The 21,924-nt window shown below is 42.5% G+C and overlaps 1 protein-coding gene across 1 annotated transcript in view; it reads left to right on the plus strand.

Moving 5' to 3' along the window:
• abr (ABR activator of RhoGEF and GTPase) overlaps positions 1 to 21,924 on the plus strand; it is a 119,051-nt gene that overhangs the window by 23,156 nt on the left and 73,971 nt on the right. Inside the window, exon 2 of the mRNA XM_054625310.1 lies at positions 20,251 to 20,432. Within this exon, the coding sequence (XP_054481285.1) occupies positions 20,251 to 20,432 (182 nt within the window). The remainder of the gene's footprint in view (positions 1 to 20,250; positions 20,433 to 21,924) is intronic.

Raw genomic sequence — 21,924 nt, forward strand, 5'->3', positions numbered from 1 at the left:
ATTAGGTCTCTCAAAAATGTTCTTTCTTAGTAAATCATTTGTTCCAGTATACATCTTATTTAAAGATGGGGAATATTGGTGCAGCACACTGGCAGCTTCAGTTGAAAACAACAGAATGTGCATTGGTCTTTTAAAACCACATGCATTTTACCTAACGTTGGTTTATCCTCAATCACTGCATCACAGGAGCGTTGTAGTTCCCCTTTATTTTCAATGACTCATGGAATCCATTAGCTATCAGCAGCATGTCATTTCTGAGCCTGAACCGCGGTGCTATTGCCACCTCAGCGGCCAGAGTGGCAGACTGACTTCCGACTCTGGCAGTCGGAGCTGTAACCTTCAGAGATTTACCCAGCCTCCTCTCTGGCTCGCTTCAGTGCCATGTGATGCTAAAGCAACATCAAAGGACAGCCAGATTATGTAAGAGTCAGAATATGGGAATTTTTGGCATGGCAGAGCCGAGTTGGCTTGCGCACAGATGCGCGTGCCCGTATGTCGAAACGATTTTCCCTAATCCGAGTCACAGTGAGGGAGGCTCAAATATATGTGCTGCTCTGAGAGAGCGTTAAAGACAACATACATCCTCTTTTCTGTACATCCTGTCAGTGTGTTGTGCAGTACTGGAGTTCAGCCCGGTAAAGCCATGCTAAAAATACCACTGTGTGAGTCATGGCGGGCTATTTGGCAATATGTAAAAAGTTAATATGTACTACTTTTCTTTGCCAGTTCAGCAGATATTAATGTGGAACAACATATTTTTGTTGAAGTAATCTTCTCTCTGTTCTGGTGCCATCCAACAAGTGCACTCTAATTATAAACTGACTCGTAGGTCTCGGAAAATCCAGATCTTGTTTGGAGTCGATTTGGGTCAAAGAAGACGTAACCAAAATGGCGAAATACTGAATTGCCAGATACCTGTCAATCAAGGCAAACATGCTTTCAAACAAATACCTCTCTATCAACTATCATCTAATTGGAAAATCCATCAGCATCATCCATGTAACAACAAAACAGAGGATTTCGAGTGTTAGAAGTTGTTTTGATGTGACAGACAGGGTTTTAGGCTCCTTGATAAAAAAGATTAAGTGGGATTTGTATTCAGAGTGAATTGCATCAAAGGAAGTGAAATAGATTTTAACTGTTTTCTGGTTCTGCCTCCACGTTTCACCACACAGTAGTGGATATTTCCCTGGCTGTCAACTGCTGCACCTGTGATGGATGGAGCCAGCTTCACTGCTGGCTAGCTGCTACTTCACTCCAGTCCCAGTTCTGTCTTTAAGTGTTTAATGGTGGTTATTTGGCTGTCGCACGGCCTGCTTCAGCAAACAAGGGCACATCAGAGTGATTCTGGACGGCTTCCATAAGGGAGTCGTAGGGGAGTTTTCATACAACGAGGGATGTCTCGTTTATCACACCCTACAACATTTATTCTGACCAAACCAATTTGCGTTTGATGGACAACTGGAGAAAACCGTACGAACCATTATCTGGACTCAAACCCTGGATCTCTTCAGTGGCTAAATTCTGAAGCATACCATTATTAATCAGTTGCAGTTAGCACCACGGCTGTTATCACATTGTGGCACAGTCTCCTATAAAATAGCCACTATGTAGGAATGAAATGTGTGCTGTGTTATTTAATCTCTGCTGTATGTCAAGTGTTGAATGATTGTCTTCACGCTGTAAAAGCTCCTCCATTATGCTGATCAATAGATGAAGCTGTTCCTTCCCTTCTCTGTACTGTAGCTATAGAAACAGACATTTAAATGTGTTATCACACTCTCACACACACACACACACACACACACACACACACACACACACACACACACACACACACACACACACACACACACACACACACACACACACACACACACACACACACACACACACATACTGAGTCAGCCCACAGCAGTTTTGTTATGTAATACCGTCATCTCTACTGCCTCTTCCATGCCATGCCTCTCTGCTTTGTGTTCGAGCATCTTGCTCCCATTGGGCCCGGCAAAGGGGTTCACACTTATGTAATCGGCTTCATGTTCGCTGTACTCCAAAAAAACAGCCAGCAAAACAGTTGCGTGATGCTGCTGAGGGAGAACCAAATGCTCCGTGCTTTGAGTATTTAACAGAGAGAGACTGAGTACACATGGCAAAGTAAACAGAGTAATGGATGCTCTTATCCAGCAAAATAAAAAAATCCCACATGTATCAACAGATCAACAGAAACCACCTCATTAAAGATAGTATTTACCACTGTACTAAAGGTATTATTTAAGGAGCATGTCTGGATTCAGAAGATGGTACACAGTATGAAAAAACACCTGTTACATATTGTGGCCACCAAAGAGAAGAGCATCCTTTATTCCAGCCTTGATGTGGAAGCTTCATACAGTTGCAAACAATTACAGCAGTTGTGCAGAAGTAGAGACTTGGCACTAAGTCATAACACTACCCTTCTCTGTGCCACGGCCGCCTGGGTTCATTCAATGACGACCTTGTGAATTATAGATGAAGCTTTTGGCTCAGCTGAGTATGTTGTTGTGGCTCTTTCACACACCGCAGTTCAGCTGGAGCGACGACCTCATGTCTCACTGGGGATGAACAATTTTCTGACCGATATTAAAGTTTTTATATGAAATGCAATTATTTTCTATAAACTAAATCTCATGCCGCATAATTGTCGTTTTATAATAATAAGGAACTGCTAGTACTGTAAATGTACTGACAACTTATTACTGATAATGCTAACATATCTGCTATTTAGCTGTACTTTAAGAGCTAATGTTAGCTCATAACTAGGGCTGTACCCAATAGTTCTAAGCATCCAAGCTTAACTTTGACATTTTCATTTTAAATAAACATGCAAATGCTTTTTTGCATGTCTATTCATTGCATTTCTGCACCATTGCAGTAAAGGATCAGGCTACAATAATATCATTAACTATTATCATATCACTGGCTATTATACTATTGTAGAATTAGATTCCAGTAGTGGCTGCGCAGGTTTGCTTCCAATTTGTGTGATCAAAATAGTTTCCATAACTAATAGATGTAATCATTTCCAAAATCTCAACCAAATTATCTGCTTATGTTGGTCGGCGTTAAGCCTTTAAAAAACAGCATTTTCATTGTGGTAAAAAAAAAAATGCTTGCTACACACAAAGGGAGACACACACCTTTATTAACAGGGCGGTCCAGCAGCAATCTAACAGCACCATAAGTTCAATTTACATAACCTCAGCAACAAAAAAAATCTTTTTTTCTTTTTTAGGGTGATTACGTCTCTCTTTGAAAACCTCAATAAAAGGCACTGCCCTACTAGTCTCTCCATATTAATTTGATAGTAGAATATCTAGGTTAATTTACGCTTACAAATCTTGTACTCTGCATAAATATGCCTCTTATATTTCTGAAGAAAAACAACCCCTCTGTGTCTGAAAATGATACGGTGCCATTAGCTTGATCCTTTACATCAACAAAAACTCTAATGTGTTGGTCTGTTTTTTTTTAAGTGCTAAAAGTCAATTCAAATATCATAGGATTCAGAAATCCTTGAGGAAACCATCTTTTAAGTGAGTAATTGTGTTTTATTTATATATTTGTTGTCTGTTTGACCCCAATTCAACCGCGGAATCAGTGTGTTGCATAGAATTGAAGGAATTATGTAAACGTTGTAAACATGATCGTGGGTGCTGTAATCTAGGTAGAATACCAAAAATCGCAACATGAGCTGGATTTGTCCTTTCAATGCCAAATGTCTTACCGTCTTCACGTGGGTGAAGCTCTGAAAATCCTTTGTTGTGCTTGATGTTAGAGGGTGTGTCATATGTCTGAGTGTGTTTGTGTTCTGTGAGTCTGTGGGGACCTTTACCATGTCCTCAGGGGCTAGAGCTGTGAGTGTGTGTGTGTGTGTATGTGTATGTGTATGTGTGTGTCTGGTATGTTACTATGGACAGCAGTCATCCTGCGGGGCTATGGTAACCACCAACCCTCTTCTTCCTCTGCCACCCATGCCCCATTCCCCTTAGCCAATCGGCGCAGACCAACACCACCGTTCCCGGCCAATGGTGCGGCTGGCGTGTTTACGTGCTCCTGGAAGGCAGGGGCCACGATTAAGCATTCAGGGTAGTCGAGCGGAAGAGAAGAGAGGAGGGGAAGGAAAAAAAAAAGTGGGGAGGAGAGGGGGGAGACAGGAAAGGGAGATCAGGCCATTATGAGTTGAGAGGGTTGATGGATGCACTCGAGCAGCGACCGGTCTCCACCAGACTCAGGTGAACAAACACACACAGGTCATATATCACCTGAGGTTTTTCTTAAATGGACTTACTGAATCCTAAATCACGGATATAAATCTTGATTCTATAAATGTTTGGTCGCATGTTCACAACTGTATAAGAAGCTGTCACACCAAGAAACCATTAACCTGCAGGTAGGCCTCTCTCTCTCTCTCTCTCTCTCTCTCTCTCTCTCTCTCTCTCTCTCTCTCTCTCTCTCTCTCTCTCCCATTACCTGTGTGTCTATATGTTCACATGCGTGTTTGTGAGGGAGTCATTAAAGATTGATGGCCCCAGTAAAGGTTGGCATTCTGGTCTCAGTAGGACATCTTTCTGATGGGATCTTAATGGTTACATTCACATTCGGCCTGGACATTATAGCGTCCCTCAGTGAGTGAAACAAGAGAAGAAATAGAAACCTCCATGCAGGTAGCAGAGTTAGTACATCTTTTAAGAGATGTTTAAGGGGAGGTGGTGGGACTTTACATAACATTGCCGGACAAAATCACAAATGCAAATTAGTTTGGAGCCTCTCAGTTCATTTTTACAGTTCAAAATGCCTCTGGACGCATTTCCTGATTTTGCTGCTTTAAAATAAAAGCTTTAAAATAGCAAAAATAATAGGTGAGGCGGAGCTTTGTTAACGTCGTTAAAACAAGTCTACTTGTGCTGCGGAGAGGAAAAGTAAGCTGCAAAAAATAACGGGAGACTTTTTGTTGTGAAGAATTTATAGGAAATTGAATGTGTTTATAAAATATTTTCGATCTCTATCCGATCAGGCGGGTCACATTTGAGGTGTCAAATGTGGACACACGTATGCGGACACAGCTGAGTTCTTATCAAATAAATCTGATTGAAAAGACGAGTGTTACTACATCCTTAGATTAACGGTTGTGATTGGCCCGTCAGAAGTTGCTGGAAATCTGACCAATGGATCTGAGAGGCGTACCAGACTCATCTGCTGGAGCAAGATTCATCTGGTTTTCCTGTTTGTTTTTTTTAGTATGGGAAAATGTTCAGGGGATGCTTGCGTATGCTTGTAACCTCCAGTATAATGGACTGGTTAGAGCTCACAGTGATGGTAAGTGGTGTAGCAGAGAGATACACGCTTTAGTCTGTAAATGTAAGGGATACTTAATTAAATGTATTTATTCATATGTGCCCATCCTCTCACTGTTGTGTTCTGTGTTATATTCTCCCTCTCTCTCTTTACAGTATAAATAGGATGCTGGTACCACTATAGCCTATGATTGGCATGGCGAGGCCACTCTTATAAATCGCTGTCCACTTTTTATTCACCACTTAACTGTGACCTTTTGTCGACGGATTAAACTCAAAATCAATGGAGGGGATAGCCACAAGGTCTCTCTCTCTCTCTCTCTCTCTCTCTGTGTGTGTGTGTGTGTGTGTGTGTCTGTGTGTGTGTGTGTGTGTGTGTGTGTGTGTGTGTGTGTGTGTGTGTGTGTCTGTGTGTGTCTCTGTGTCTGTGTGTGTGTGTGTGTGCTCAAAAATATGCTGACACGCGCATGCCAAATGGCTTTATGTCTCGGAGTGCTCTCTCAGTTTATCTGGCATCATGCAGCATTCCCTTCCTAATCTCTTTTCTGTTCTGTCACTCTTTACAATGTGTCCTTCAATAGAGAGACACCACGGAGGCCAGCATCATTATCGGTAAAGTCTGTGCGTTAGTTTGTGTTCATGCACATCTGTGTATAAACCGGATGGTTGGCGACACCCAAGACACCTTGTAGTTTTCGCTGCATGGCAGTAACAGTTGGCTAATGGGTGGTTAATGTGAGAGAGGAACAGCAAAGCATCACCGTACGACGCTGCGAGAGTCAGCGAAATCTGCAGAGAGGCTTATGAACAGCAGGTGTTTCTCTTTATAACTGCACTTCTGCCATCAACGCTCTATAGGGACAGAGGAGCTGCTGCAACATGGGATTGTTTTCAGCTCTTTTTCAGAATAGTGCACGTTTTTATCTCCACTTCTCATCTAGCCTCATAGACAGCCAAATGCCATTGTTTTAAAAGTGTGCAGTTATTCCAATTTTGTACTCTTAAAGGGTTTCATTTGACACAAATACAGTCTTTACACCAGCAGCCTCTGGTTGTAGAAGCAGTATGTGTTTGGCCCCTGAGGTTTTTTAAAGCTTGAAAGTAAAAAAAATAAGTGCACACATATCTGTCTGGGTATGGTGCAATCATGTGCAATAGTTTTCACATTGGTTGGTATGCGCATGCTGATGTTGTAGACTGTCAGATTATTTTTACTTTAACATCTTTTTAGCGATCACGACATAATTCAACAGCACCTTTTTCCACAACTGTTTGGGGCTTATGTTCCTCAATGAGCCGACAAATCTCCAAAATATCCTCCGCAGTCTGCTTAAATGAATCATAAAATGTCCCCGTTAGTAGTGAGATTCAGCAGAAAAGTTTTATGGATTCTCACTCGGAGTTTACACCCACACACTGCCAGTTAGTTCTTATCTTCGTGTCTCCTTCTGGCATAATTCGTTTCCAGATGAATTTCTTCTTCGTCACCAACTTTTCCATCCATCTCTGTCCTCACTCGACCCCCGTAGGAGAGGGTCTCAAGAGTCGCTCTCCAAATGACTGTGATGTGAAACATCGATGTTACCGCGCAGCGCACCTCTCTCTTCTTCTACATGAACCTATCGTGCATCCAACCCATTGCCTCTAATCTGCATCATATTCTTCTAATTGGGGAGCGCAATAAATAGACACTACAATCACCGCCAGGGTTGCCTCCGGGGGCCACCGACAGTAGCTTGCATTTTAATAGCTTCACTCGTCGTAGCTCTTTTTGTTTCACAGCACGGTTTTGGTAGCCTTTACATCCGCACTTGCCCACGAACCAACGCAGAGAGCACCGCTTCATGCTGAGGCGTAGATGCCCACACAGTACATCTGCTGTGCAGCACTTTGCTGTGCTAAATGTGGGCAGAGAAGAGTTCACGTAAAGGATTTATTTCCCCGTACCTGCGTACAACAAAAAGGTGCAAGATGGGAGGTGGAATATAAAATGTTGGGGATAATTAGTCAGGGTTTATGTCTTTTTTTTTGTGCGTGTGCATAAGTGTGTCTGCACTTGATTGTGACCTCTTGTGTCTGTGTGTGCAGACAAACACGACTCCCCCCACCCCCCGTGTTCCACAGTGGTTGCCTTGATCTATGGAAGCGGTGGGTTGCATCCAACCGGTCTGAGCCTTGGGGGATTTCAGTCCAGCTAATTACAATGTATAGTGGCTGGCTGCCATGGTAACGGTGGTTTAGTTTGGTTCGGAGGGGTGAACGGTGATTCATGCATGTGGCTGTGCGGGGGGGGGGGTCCTTATCTCGTGCTGCCTACAGGCATATGGAACGTGAAGATATGCAGCTGCAGTGGAGCTGTCATTCACTTCGAGGTGTAAAGGGACAATGCCGCCTTTTATCCCACTCCTCTCTGCCAGGGAAGTGCTGTGGATTGTGAGCGCACAGGTTGTGGAGCGGAGATAATGGGCGCACATCTTCATCATCTCAGTGCATACGCAGCGTAAAACATTTAAAGTCTCATCTTGCTGCCTGCGTTTCATGCTGCTAAGGTTTTTGATTTTGGATCGGCAGCTTTCCTGTTGTCTCCAATTAAAGCAAAAGACTTTAATTGGCCTTCTCTTTGTCTGTGTTTCCTTTTTCTTTCTCTGTCTGGTAACAACTGTGTTGGAGCTTATTGACCTTTTCAAAGTGTGCTGTGCTTGTTTCCTGAGCACAGTGGTTAGCTCTATCTGAGGAGCCTACACATTATCGTCTTGATCAGGCTGGATGAGGGAAAGTGGGGAACAAAGACCCCGGCTTAACTGGATGACTCACAGATTTCAGACCGCAGCTCCTCACAGCTCTTGACACGGACGTAGTTAGCAGCATTTAGCATCACTGTAATGTCAAGCAGGTAGAAACTCTAGGCAGGTCCTATTAGTTGAAACAAAAGGTGCACACACTGAAATTGAACTGCTATTCTGGATCTGAATCACTAGAAACGCTGCTGTTCTCTTTCTCTCAGGTAGTCTTATAATCTGTGGATTATATCAATACAATAGAATGAGAGTAAACTCAATAAAGACAGTATATTTCAGTATTTCAACAATGCGTGAATACCTTTGTAGGTAAATGAATAGTCTTAAGAGGTAAAATTGGATTCCCAGGAGTGATCTGAACTCATTCAATAGTCTTCAGTCACAGGTCCGTCTCCCTCGATGGTCTGTTATCTCTCAGCATGTGATGGAGGTGACATTCACACTTCTCCGTTCCACAGTGCTTGGACTCAGTTACCTTTATTTATTGTTCTCCCTACCTGCCACCTTCTGCATTTATGTGAAATTCATGTAGTTGGCAGTAGTTATTTTTAGAGCATTAAGCACTAAAAGCTCTCAGCTTGCATCCAGCGTCGCTGACATCATTAGTATACGCTGCATGTACCGCATGCCCCAGATCATCAGTTTGATCACGCAGCCTGGCCGGATCAAGGGAAGCAGGTCCTCATTAGTCACAGTTAAAACACGTTTTTCATGGACTCTTTAAAAATAGGGTTAGGGTTTGTTTAGATACTTTAGGTTGTGTTTCCTTGAAAATGTTTCTTCAAACTAGGAAGTAGCATAATTAAATGTAAGATTGTCCCAACAGCTTCACCTCCCAATAATCTCATACAGAACTCTACTCTGTGGTGGTGCAGAGAGAGCCATTCAAACTAACTTTAACAGCTGATCTTTTATTAAAATACACTCTGCGTAGCTAGTCAGATGTGGCCAATGTACAAGTGAACCTAAGTGGTTTAGAGAGTGCGTCTTCCACCCTTTGTTGAACTCAACCCTCGACCATTCCTTATATAATACTGTGTAGTAGTTTTGTGTGACACACGTCCGTTAACAAAATGCTTTTCCAACGCCACTAATAGCTTCCTCGTCAGACAAAATTCCAATTTAATGCTCAAACAGCAGGGTAGATTCAAATCTGTCATTGTGCAGCGAGACTTCCCTCCCAACACCTGGTGTGTGTGTGTGTGTGTGTGTGTGTGTGTGTGTGTGTGTGTGTGTGCGTGCGTGTGTGTTCGCTCATGTGGCTGCATGTTCATGTGACTGTATAAGGAAGGAGGCGGGCGTGTCTGCATATTGATCACTACCTAAGCCGGATTGATCCCAGTTGGAACGGCTCCTGAGGAGAAGCAGCGCGCGGTAAAGAACACAGTCGGTCGCTGCACAGCTGCTTGTCTGGATAGCAGCTGTTTGTTTGGTTTACCTTTTGGTTTGTGTACAGTTTCTGGACAGAGTTTATATGAAGAGAAAGATCTCTAAGCACCTGATGATTCTTGAGCTCTGGTTCGCAGATAAAAAAAGAATCCATTAAAAGCTAACGGAAGCAGCAATTATTTTGCAATAATATCATTTCAGAGGGTTTGTTTCTCTCCTCAGAGCTTAAGAGTAGCATAAACCGCAGTCGCACCAGCTGGCCAATTCTGTGTTTTATCATTTTAATGTAAAACAAACGCATGTATTCGCTCACCAAAGTGCCTCCTCTTCATTTTATATTTTTTTTCATTTGCATTCGGTGGAAATTAAATTGGTTTCCAGTGTTGCTATATCGCTGCTGGTTCTGTCCTCAAGAGTCTCATGTCATGTTCGCTGCCGTCGAGATACTTTATGTTGACGATGAGTGGACTACGGGGTCCCGGACTGTAAAGGTAGACCCTCATAAAGGCTTTTAATTTCCCCAGCGTCGCCCTCCTGATTGATGACCGCAGGACAGGGAGGTGTAAGAGTCTACATGTAATCTGTCAACACACACACACACACACACAAACAAACAGTGACCACACATCTGTCAAACCACTGATTTGATGTCATGCTGTCATGGCTCCACAGGGCCAGGAGGACTAGTTGCTGAACAGGAAACTACAGGAGGCAACACTCTTTGTCTTTTCCTTTTGGTTTTCCTTTTTTTTGTCTTTTATCTGGTCTCAGGAGAATTGGATCTGTTACGGTTTAGCACACTTAAATCTTTCGAGAGCGGCACTGAGAAGACGCAGAGGAATATCTTTTCAACAACCCAGAATACACACACACACACACACACACACACACACACACACACACACACACACACACACACACACACACACACACACACACACACATAAACACGCATACAGTCTATTGTGAACAGGGTAGAATAATGTACAGACTTGTTGAGACTCTCACACACACATTTTCTCTTAAATGCCTCCCCAAAGAAACCTGAGGGTGCAAAACAGAGCTTGCTCTTGAACACACATCTCTACTGTAATAATGTATGTGTGCGTGTATGTGTGTGTTCAGTCACTGCACCCTATACAGAGGCAGTTTGCAGGGCTGCTTGCTTCTTGGTGCCCATAGAGTTGGCTTGCTGCAGGGCATGATGTAATCCCTCTCCTGCTTAGATGAAAAAATGCTGAGCAAGGCAGCAAAGCTCCCTGATTGAATTCTCACACTGCAGCAGCAACTTTCTCCTTTACCCTCGCTTTATTAGTTTGCAACTTTGCACAGCCGTTCCAAGCTCCTATAGATGGACAGGGGAGGGTGCTGGGAGCATGATGGCGTACAGTAGATCCTATGGGGACAGGGTTGGCACATTCTATTATAAATCCACTGGAGTAAGTACAGGGGTCAGTGTGGGCAGGGTCACAGTAGTTGCTGAGTAAGGTGAAAACAATCTGCGTGGGTTTTCTCCTCTCACTGTCGTCGGTATTCAAAGTGACATTTTTGTTCCAAGGCAGCTTCTCTGATCGCTGGAATACTGCTACACCGAGGTTATTGATATTTTTGAAATATATATGTCAATTTTCTCACTGTGTTTCTGTGTTTGTGAATATGACCAGATATTTTGAAATTGTGTTTTTTAAGGAAATTATGAAACAAACTATTCACAAATGTAATATTTTTTCTAATTTATTTGTATATAGAGGTGTAGTACTCGCTGAAACAAGACTTTTAATCTAGTAGTCGATTGATGTGAAAATATTTATAAATACTATTTGGATAGTCAATCAATTGTAAAATCAATTATTTTCAGCTTCTCAAATGAGGAGGATTTGCTGAATTTTTCATTGTTAACTGAATCTCTTTTGGTTTTGGATTGTTAGTCGGAAAAATCAAGACATTTGAAGATGTCACCTTGCACTGTGGAGAAAATCTAACAGACATATTTCAGTGTTTAAAATTAAACACTTTTTAAATTTTTTTATTAAAATAAAAAAAAGCAAACCATTTATCAATAAAATGATAGGGACGATGACAAAATAATTCTACCATTAGAATAGTGGAAGGAATTTCAAACAAACTGCAATGACAGGCGACACAAATATTTACATTAGTATAGCACATAGTATTGTTTCACTCCATGTACACAGAACGCTTATATGCTGCTGTTGCTGCCCCCACATTTTGCATTAGAGTTGATTCAGTGAGAGAAAATGAGCTATTTTCTCATGGAGGTACAATAGCTGTGCAGAGGAAGGCTACATTTGCATTCCAACATGTCCTTGGTGTTTGAGATGTGTCCATGAGGCAGAATGGTTGGCAGTTTATTGCACATTAATTATGTTTTTGTCACAGACACTTTTGTGTGTCTATCTTGTCTACCATTAATGCATGAGGGAGGTGTGTGCGTGTGCGTGTGCATGCGTGTGTGAGAGATTGATGCCTCTGTCCATAGGCCAGTGGACATGTTGGCTGTGTGATGTATCCCTCATGCACACACACACACACACACACACAACCCCGCTCTCAAAAAGACAGATAAAAGAATCCCTTTAATGTCCCGAGCATGAAGGTGAGTAGCCTCTTTTGTTGACTCTGGTTTTGCTTCAACTGAACGCTCTGTGTTGTTAAATCAGCCCGCTGGCCATCCAACCCGGAGCATGGGGTCTCTCCGGGAGATGTCGCCTGGCAGTGGGGCCGCCACTCGGCTGCCCAGTGTGTGTGTGTGTGTGTGTAAGGCGTAGCAGCAAGGCACAGGACAGGTCACACATTTCTAGATCTCCAATTCCATCATTTTTTGAGGAGCTGTTTATATGTTATCTAAATAGTAATGCAAAAACACTTTGCGTAGCTGACACTGCACCTCAGTGAAATTTCAACTCGAAGCAGAGCCTCTTCTAATGACAGCATCCCACCCTTTTGCCATAAAGGTTTTACCCCTTTGTATTTTACTGAGGATGTATTAAATGCTGATCAGCAGAAACCAGCATGCAGGCCGTGGTCACGTGACAGAAGGGAACCACATAAAGGAAAAGCTGGCAAGTGAGTCATAATGTACATAAACCGTCTTTTTTTTTCACAACAATGCATTTCTTCTTCTGCCAGATTCACAGTCAATGTGTGCATGGTGAGCTGGAAGAGAGTAAAGCAGAGGTTTATTGCTCAGTGTGGAGGGGAGGAGAGGAGGGGGAGGGAGAATGTATTCTCTCTCTGTGTGAAGCCCTCCGCTAGTTTATGACTGTCGAGTTTGAAACGATTCCCTTGACTTCTGGCATAAATAGTGCAGTTCTTCCAGGAACACCGGCGACCTCCCGACATGACCAAACGGCTTTATTGGCGAGCAGGAAGCAACAGTGTGGCCGGTTGTCATGGCCAGCCCTTTGTCCTCGCCATGGAAACGAGGGCCGGTGATTGATAGTGACAGGTGGATTTAGAGCCGTCCGTCAGGAGAGGTTAGCAGTAAAAGTGATGTGAGCTGACGTTGGGCGAAGGTCATCGGGCAGGTGGGTGAGTGAGGGGGGTAGCATGGACGGGACTACAGATGAAACCTGTTTGTTATTCAAATATATTGAGCAGTGATTCTCAGGTGAAAATCTTGACTACACTGTTTCTTTGCTGCCAGCTTTCAATGGTTAAAATCCAATAATGAGTACTTGTGTATTGATGAAATGCACTTCCTCATGTGTTCTTTGGTCAAATGATGCTCTCTAAACAGACCTCACTGTGTGCGTCAGTATATGAAAATATAACTGCAGGTATTTGCTTGATACGGACGATCTAACTCTAAGAACATTTAGTCTGCCTCGGCTGTTTAACAGTGTTGCTATTACATGCTATGTTGTGTGAGAATTTGTGTGTGTAAGCTTCTCAGTGCAAGCCTTTCCTTATTAACTGGCCTCATTGATCTAACAACACATAGAGCCTATGGCTGATTGTGTAGACCATGTTTCTGTGATGAGAGTGAGACAGAGAGAGTGTCTGTGTTGTCTCATGGGCAGCACTAATTTCCCTAAGCATTATGTGGAGCGCAAAGCAGAGAGAGAGAGAGAACAACATCAAATATATGAGACATGATGGTGTGTTTGGTGTTCAACCCCAAAACAGGAAAAATCAACCCCAAAACATCTGTAACATTGGGGATGAATTTCTCATTTCTGGATCTGTATTGTTGTTTGTTTTATTTTAACCCTGCTCCTGTGAGTTACTGGCCATATGGAGATTATGTCACAAGTTTCATAACGTGACCTTTTCAGTATTTCAGAATAATAACACATCGGTGGGAATGTCGGGTTTTGCAGTCAATCCCTCAGAATCAATCTCTGTGTTTACACTGACATTTTACACTTTTGATGAAATCCACAGAAGTGGAGATAAAAAATTCTCCACTGCTAGTAGTCTCAATAGACCAGAATGCAATGCAGTGAGCTGACAGTCAGACAATTGGACATGCTTTAGAAGCTTTTTTAGCTAAATATTCATAACGGTTGACGGTATTTGTTTCAATTGCACAGAATGGAGCAAATCATCTTTGTGTTAAGCTGTATCACAACACAAAAAACAAAATAGTTTCATGATATTCCACAGTTGAGATTCAAGGGAAACTAATAGTATGATTTAATGTTGTCAGTTAAGATAGCTGTGTTTGTATTCAAACTAAAGTATCTTTACTGAAATGAATTTAGATACTGTACTAGTAGCTGGTAGAGACTGTTCTTAGGTCAAAGCAGCAGATGGGAAGACAAGTGTTACATCTTTCATTATGAAGTGGAAGCTTATGGTGTAAGAAAATATTAATACTCTTCAGCATTTCGATTTTATATTTTGTGAAACTGTATCAATTCTTAAAAACAATCAATTTGATAGTTGATGTTGGATGTTACAGGGACAAATGCAGATCCCACTGGTCTGAAGGCATAAGATATGCAATTTGTGATGTGGTCTGTATATAATATGATAGTTTTCAACATATCATCACAATATATTGAATCATGACTCCTGTATCCCGATATGTGACTACATATCGGGATACAGGAGTCATGATTCAGTGTCAGCACTTCAGCATAGGCAACGTGGTACATCCACAGCATACAACATTAAATCTCCATTTAAATCTAAACTTTCTTTGTTTTGCGTTGAATGGCGTGGTCTCCGTTGGCGGCCTCTCAGCTCAGATTACGATACACTAATCATCAACTATAGCTCAGCGTTTTAGCGGCACTGAAGGAACATGTTTTCACGTGCACTGGGTTCCAAGTGACAGTCAGGTCAGCCATGAAGGTCAACTTTGTGTCTGTTTGTTAGATACTGACCCTTTGTGTATATTCACTCAGTAGGACCTCTTTAAAAGGATATATCTGTGAGTTCTGTTCACCTCTGCGGCTACATCTACAGTGCAGCTCTCTACTACAGCTGACATCAAATATACAGCTACATTTTCTCAAAAGAGATGAGATCCAATAGAAGCATACATAAGTCTAGAAAGTGTTTTTTCTGCTCCTGAATGACAATGCATGTCTCTTTTTTTTTTTTTTTTTTTTTTAATTGGACATTGTACCATTTATATTTACAAATGACTATGTTGTTGAACGATGTACCTGGTTCCCCATTTGAAAACAGCACAACAGGGTTTTTGTATGTTGTAGTCATAGACTCCCAGCTGTGTTTGTCTGCAACAACATGATTTGAATTTTTTCCAAATGTAAAAACTCCACAGCCTGCTTCCTGATAAGTGACATTTGTCTGCAGGCAGTTGGCTTTTCCTTTATGTTGTTGGTCATTTCTGGACCAGAAACCCAGTTTTGGCCAGTTCCTCGTAGTACGGTACACATAGTGTACCTAAAATTCATGCATATGCACCCGCACTATTGACTTGAATGGCTACGTGACCCATAAACCAAAACAACATCTTTATTTAGCGACTTGACCATATCCAGAGGACGGAGGAATAAGTTGATGCATGCAGTGCACTTTGTGCCCAGGAGTTTGTTGCTTCCTCTTAGGCTGCGGGTGGTTTTGAATGCAGCGTTGTGACCTTAATTTGAATGAGTGATATCCAAAAGGAACACAACAATGGAAGTATTTAACTAGGAGCAGCTCCAAACCAGTTTCTGTATCAATGTTGTTGTGGTACACCTGAGCAGGCTTCAAAGCAGCTCGCGGTGTTGAGTTTGGGTCGTAGATACGGGACCAGTGGGACTTAAGTTGTAAAATAATATTTGCCTTACTGTTTTGGTGACATGGACATCTACCAGTGAAGGAGTGAAGGAGCGTTCACACACTCGCCAACGAATTCATGACTTCCTTCTTCAGGGCCACGTGTTTCATTCGTTCTCTCATCTCCAGCGATGGTGAGTCTGGTGTCCCTGTGGTTGCTTGTGTGGTTTCTCTCTCTCTCTCTCTCTGTCTGTGTGTGTGTGTGTGTGTGTGTGTGTGTGTGTGTGTGTGTGTGTGTGTGTGTGTGTGTATTCTGGGTTGTTGTGTGATATTCCTCTGTGTGTGTCTCAGTGTGTGTGTGAAAGATTTGTGTGTGTGTGGAGATCTGGACAGCCTTGCGTAGGTCCACTCCACTGTAGTGATGTTCCAGTCCGAGGCTGTATTGATTTCTCAATAGGATCTTCCTCCTCTGCAAGTAGATCCTTTTACCCGACTTTATCTCCTGTTTAATCGCGTGTCATGTTGAACTCGTCCCCGTTTAAACCCTGTTTAATGTGTGTGGTTTTTTGGGTGCTCTATTGAACAGTATTAACGCGTCAGGGCTGATGAATCTTCTCCGCAGAAAAATTCCCTCTCCGTGGACTGACAGCGCAGCATTGATTTTCCTGTTTGTCACGCGCAGGGATTGTCAGGGTGCATTACCCGACGGAGGCAGCCGACATTGGGCCTGTCAGAGTGAGTGCAGATAAACATGTGAGCGTTGTGACTGGGGGGGGGGGGTTTGAACAGCACAACACAAACACAATGCAGCAGAGTAATGGTGAGGATTTTAATGTGCATTTGCATCTTGTCTAGGAAAATCTTTTTGTTGAACCAAAGACATCTGAAGCGAAGAGAGGAAGAATATATTCCTTTTCAGAGACGTTAATGTTCAACTTATTTATAGATTATTGGGAGCAGCGTTTAAAAAGTTGTGTAGAATAACAGTGCTTTGACAGACATGGATAACAGAGCTCCCGTTCAGACAATAAAATATAATTTTATCAAACTATATAGAGACATATGGGAGGGCACACCCCTAAGGAGTCACATCTCAAGGGGTCCCAAAATGATAAACAGGATAAGAAACTACAAAAAAAACATATTTACGCATAAGGAAAACCCTTTTCTCATCTTTACTTTAACTCTAGCAAATAACTGGATGGTTTTACCTTCTCAGGCCTCTAAAAATCATTCAAATACACCAATCTTGGAAAGATGACACAGTTTTGGTTGAACAGTCGTACTTGTAGACATACGAACATGCAGAGGTGTCCATAGTGAACATATCTTTCTTTTAGGGCGACACAAACCTAGAACGTTCGGAAGCACTGCTCCACTGGCCCTGAATGCAACACTCTAAACACGCACTGAACAAGAGAAGTCAACCACACTGCTGTAGCTGACAGCAGTGTGGTTGACTTCTCTTGTCTGGACACATACACCATTAACACTCGCGCAGCTTCTCAGCCTTTGCTTGTTAAGTGTTTGCACACTTTCTAGACAGATGATGTTACTTACACTGTGTAGAAATGTAAATCTCCTGTGACCTCAACAAACAAGTGTTATAATTACAGTGACAGTAATTATGTCCTCTACAGATATTACCCGTGGTTGTGGGCTTATGTGTCTTGAAAAATTGTAATCAGATAATACACACTGATGGAGAAATTACTGATGCTGTCCTGACTGACCGCATTAACATGGAAGCATAGTGTCCACTCTCCAGTTCAACACTGTTAGCTCCGTCAGAGCGGTTGCTGTTCGTGCCGTTAGCACAGTTAGCATCTAGCCACGTGGAAGCAATCTCTCAATCATAAATTTGCTGTGAATTCCTAGAGAACCAATAAGCTAGTTGACCTGAATAATATCATCCACTCCTTCTATTTATAGCTCTCTTCCTCTTTGTTATCTGATGTCGCCAAATAAAATCTACAGTGTACTGCTCTTCAACTCCATACAGGAAACACATTTGTAACTAGAATTTTCCCTGTATCACGAGCGCCGTCTTTTATGTTCCATAAGTAATAATTGCTTGAGGAGTCATTTAGCATTTAATTGTAATGTCCCCCTTTTAGTTTGAAACTGATGCGACCAGCATACGTGGTGTTTTCTGCTAACCAGGTTACACCACATGGCTTTAATCCGAGTTTTGCTGAGTACACAACCTTTATTTCCGTCTTCTCGCTCGCCTCTGTTCTGGGACATTTTCACAATCACTCTTTTCTTTTGTCTCTGCTTCATCCTCCCTCTGTGTCTCTGTCTCGAGGCGACTGTAAGTTATCTAGAAGGACACAGCTTGTGCATGTTTGTGTGCACACTGATGGCTGTGCATGGGCCGTTTTTTCTCTGCTTTGTCTTTCAATGTTCCAACTCTGCATCCCGTGATGGACTGGCTCTCTGCTCTGTACACAGCAGCCACCGCATTTCTGAATGATTCCTGCTGCCTATTGATGTTTCTGCAAATAGAAAGGGATCATGGCCTACATCTTTGTAAAAGAGGGAACAGACCTTGGTGCTCGTCTAGACACCAGTTCTTTGTTGAGTGCACCATGTGAGACTCTCTGTGCCATCAATCCATCCTTCCAGCTCACAGTTGAGTTGACGAAACATTGACCGTGTGCTGGCAGGAAACGAGGGGATTTTGGTGCTCTGTTGAGTTTTATAACATCTTGGATAACAAGAACAGTTCTCTGTTGTTGTTGTTTTTTCTCATGCTCACATTAACTCACAAATATAACAGATTGGGACAAACTAGCCTGTCAGGATGCCAGAAGGTGTACAGAAGAGTCAGAGAGGGAACAGATGGATGAGAGCGAGAAAACAAACGCGCACACACACACACACACACACACACACAGTTGCAGATCTTTTCTCCGGAACGGTCACAGCACAGTTGGAGCTGGACAAATGTCCTTACCTCAGTGTTTTAACCCCCCTCTTAGCCTTAACGCCTGATGTTCTACTCGTGTCTTCTTGCAGCGCTTCAGCACATTGTCACTGTTTTCTGTGCACGCTTCACTAAGTCAGCTAAGACCCAAGTGCACTGTTTGAGAGCTATTTGTCCAACAGCTCCAAATAAACCATATGGTAGCTGTGACTCTCCATGGTCCACGTACATACTCGCATGCAACCAACAGACGGAGGGTATTTTTGTTTTTGATTGGCAGGTGGGCGGTCCAGCACAGTTAAGTGCATGTCAGAAGGTGACAGCCGTGTCCATCAACATTAGCTTGATGACGTGTGTTGTCTCATGGGAATCGAACCCCGCTTTTATTTTGGAATTAGTTCTTTTTTTCTGGGCTCGTTTGAGTTGTGTGGTATTCTAATACACACACACACACACACACACACACACACACACACACACACACACACACACACACACACACACACACACACACACACACACACACACACACAAACTCTTCAGCACATTCATGTCTGTACAATGGTGGGTTCACACACATTTGTACTTTTAAAGTGGTTCAGCTGAGGCTACGTGCAGTCAGAGAGGCTCACCTACACACCTCCCACATACAGCTGGCTGTATGGCTTTTTGTTAAAGCTACACAAGCTTTGGTGCATGTACTCCTATTCTACTGGATCAGATAGATCAAAGGGATTTGTATTCCGTCGGGGTAAAAAAAATTTTTGGACTATCTGTAGTGTGTAAGCATTCGCAAACACCTTTGTTTTACTTACTTACTTGCTTACTTACAGTAAAAAAAATTACGCTCCTTTTCATTATAGTATGTGTTTGGTTTTCACCATCCTTGAGACACCTCTCCTCTCTAATAAGACATCAGATTTAAAAAGCATTTTTATGTGTCACACAGGCTTTTTATATCTCCTCATGCCTTTTTCTTATCCTCCAACAGTGTTTTGTTGAAGGCAGGGCAGGAGTCGTTTCGGAGTCTGCGTTGTTCCCTTCCACTGGAGCTGTCACTGTTACTCAGGCCTGAACGCCCGCGTTGTCACTGGCCATGAATATCGACCTCAATACCGACACTAAGCCTAATATATAAAACCCAAAGACTGTGATACGTAGACACAAAATCAAACTTAAAGGAAGACAGCTACATGTGGAGTTTGCTGCTTTGTAGAATCCTCAGAACAGGGATAGATTAGATGTCTATCTTTAAAGAAGTATTTCACCGCTGGCCTTCTTCAGTGGAAAAGGCTCACATATTTTTTTGAAATTGGAGCTACATGATCAGGGAAAACGGAGAAACAGAGAAAAAGGGCTGTGGTATTCTATAGTTTGGCCCTGAAACCAGTTCAGCTGTGCTAGACTGTTTTTTGCCACATGTGTAGTGCCACAATAAGTGGTGGGTAACAGGAGAATCCATGTTTGCAAAAATAGCATTGAAGAAGTACTATTTTGTTCCCACTGAGTCGTGGTGGTCGTGAGTCACTGGAGCTCAGCGACGGCCTTCTCCTCTGTTGTGAAATGCTAATCTCCATCTCTCTGTTGCTCTGCCCTCCAGACTTCAACTACAACACAGATGGCTACGAGGGGGACGGAGCGGAGGACGGCAAGTCTCAGGACGGCTCAGAGACGCTGCCCTACATAGATGAATCGCCCACCATGTCGCCCCAGCTGTGCGCCCCCCAGGGGCACGACGGAGAGGCGGTGTCCCCAACACCTCCAGACGGCCTGCTGGCAGGGGTAAGAGCAACCACGCATTTGTATACGAGACATAAATCACAGGCTGGATGTTCCAGGTTGTGATCACACGTCAAATGACTGATTAGCTCAAGTGCAGTTCTCCTCCTGGTGAGTTTCTAAAGGAGAATATGTAAATATCCTGAAAGGCCTGAAGGTAGTTTTATAAGTATCAGCACATGAAGTTATTAGACTGAATTCCTACACTGCAGACAATTATATCACTTGTTTATACACTGGTCAGTGTTTTGATTTTGTTATTGGTATAGCTACTGTTTTTGTTATTCTTTGTTGGTGCCTGTTTCCGGAGTCCAGTATTCCACACGAGTTTCCTTTTTTGGGGGGTAAAACATTTTTATCCAAAGTCACATTATCCTTGCTTAACTTTTCAAATTAAAATTCTTAACAGACATTTCTCAAATATCAGATTCTTTTACAGAATTGTTTTTCAAAACCATCTTCATTCAATACTCACGTGCCCATTTGTACATTTGAAGAGTTCTTGTCCAGTCTGAAAAGGGAAGCTAAAACTTGCATTCTTTCTAATGGCCAGCAGAGGGCGACTCCTCTAGATGCAAAAAGTAGTCAGATTGTATAGAAGTCAATGAGAAAATAACCCTACTTCTCACTTGATTTATTACCTCAGTAAACAGTGAGAAACATGAGTTTATGGTCTCAATCTCTAGTTTCAAGTCTTCCTCAATACATCATGATGTTCATTTACGAAATAATGGTCCCATATATTATGGCATAACTTGTGGCTGCTTGTGGAAGACAGGTCGCTACCACAGCGTTGTGGTAAGTATTGTTTTGAGACATACTAAAAAAAGTGAACCCGTCTGTCAATATATGTACGACGATCATGTGACATTGTCATAAACCTAAAGCTGACTAAACGTTAAATATTATAACCTTTTAAAACAGTTTTACATTATGTTTTATATTATGACATCATGTTGGGAATATATAACAGTTAAAGCTGACATGTCATCAGCCAGTGTTTCTCCTTGTAATTAGATGTAGGAGGAGTAGCTTTCGTCCCGAAGTTAGCCTCCGGATCTAGACCCGGTTTAATTGTTAGCGATTAGCCACAATGGCTGGACGGCCTGCAGTACACTGCAGGTGGTGCATTCAGAGCAGCAGGAAACAACCACTGACCCAGATGGGGCCTGACGGCAGCAGCACCAGTCTGCCAATCTGTGTCAATGCAGAATATAGCTCACAACGCTGTAGTTCTTATTTGTTCACCAGTTGGTGTGATGTGGGCCGTTTATATTTTTAGTTTCAGTGTATTACTGTACCTCACAGTGCATAATTTAGAAATTAGAAACCGGAGGTGGCACTCTTGTTTCTGTTTATTCCCTCACAGTGGCTATCACTGCGCATGAGAAGAAGAAAAGCAAGGCCTTCTCGGTTTACTCCAGGCAAACTGCTGCTGCAGGGAATAAAAGTATATAGTTTTCTGTTGATTTTAACAGTTAAGTCCAACCACACA

This window comes from Anoplopoma fimbria, chromosome 24, assembly GCF_027596085.1.
Source record: "Anoplopoma fimbria isolate UVic2021 breed Golden Eagle Sablefish chromosome 24, Afim_UVic_2022, whole genome shotgun sequence".
NCBI classification, from domain to species: Eukaryota; Metazoa; Chordata; class Actinopteri; order Perciformes; family Anoplopomatidae; genus Anoplopoma; species Anoplopoma fimbria.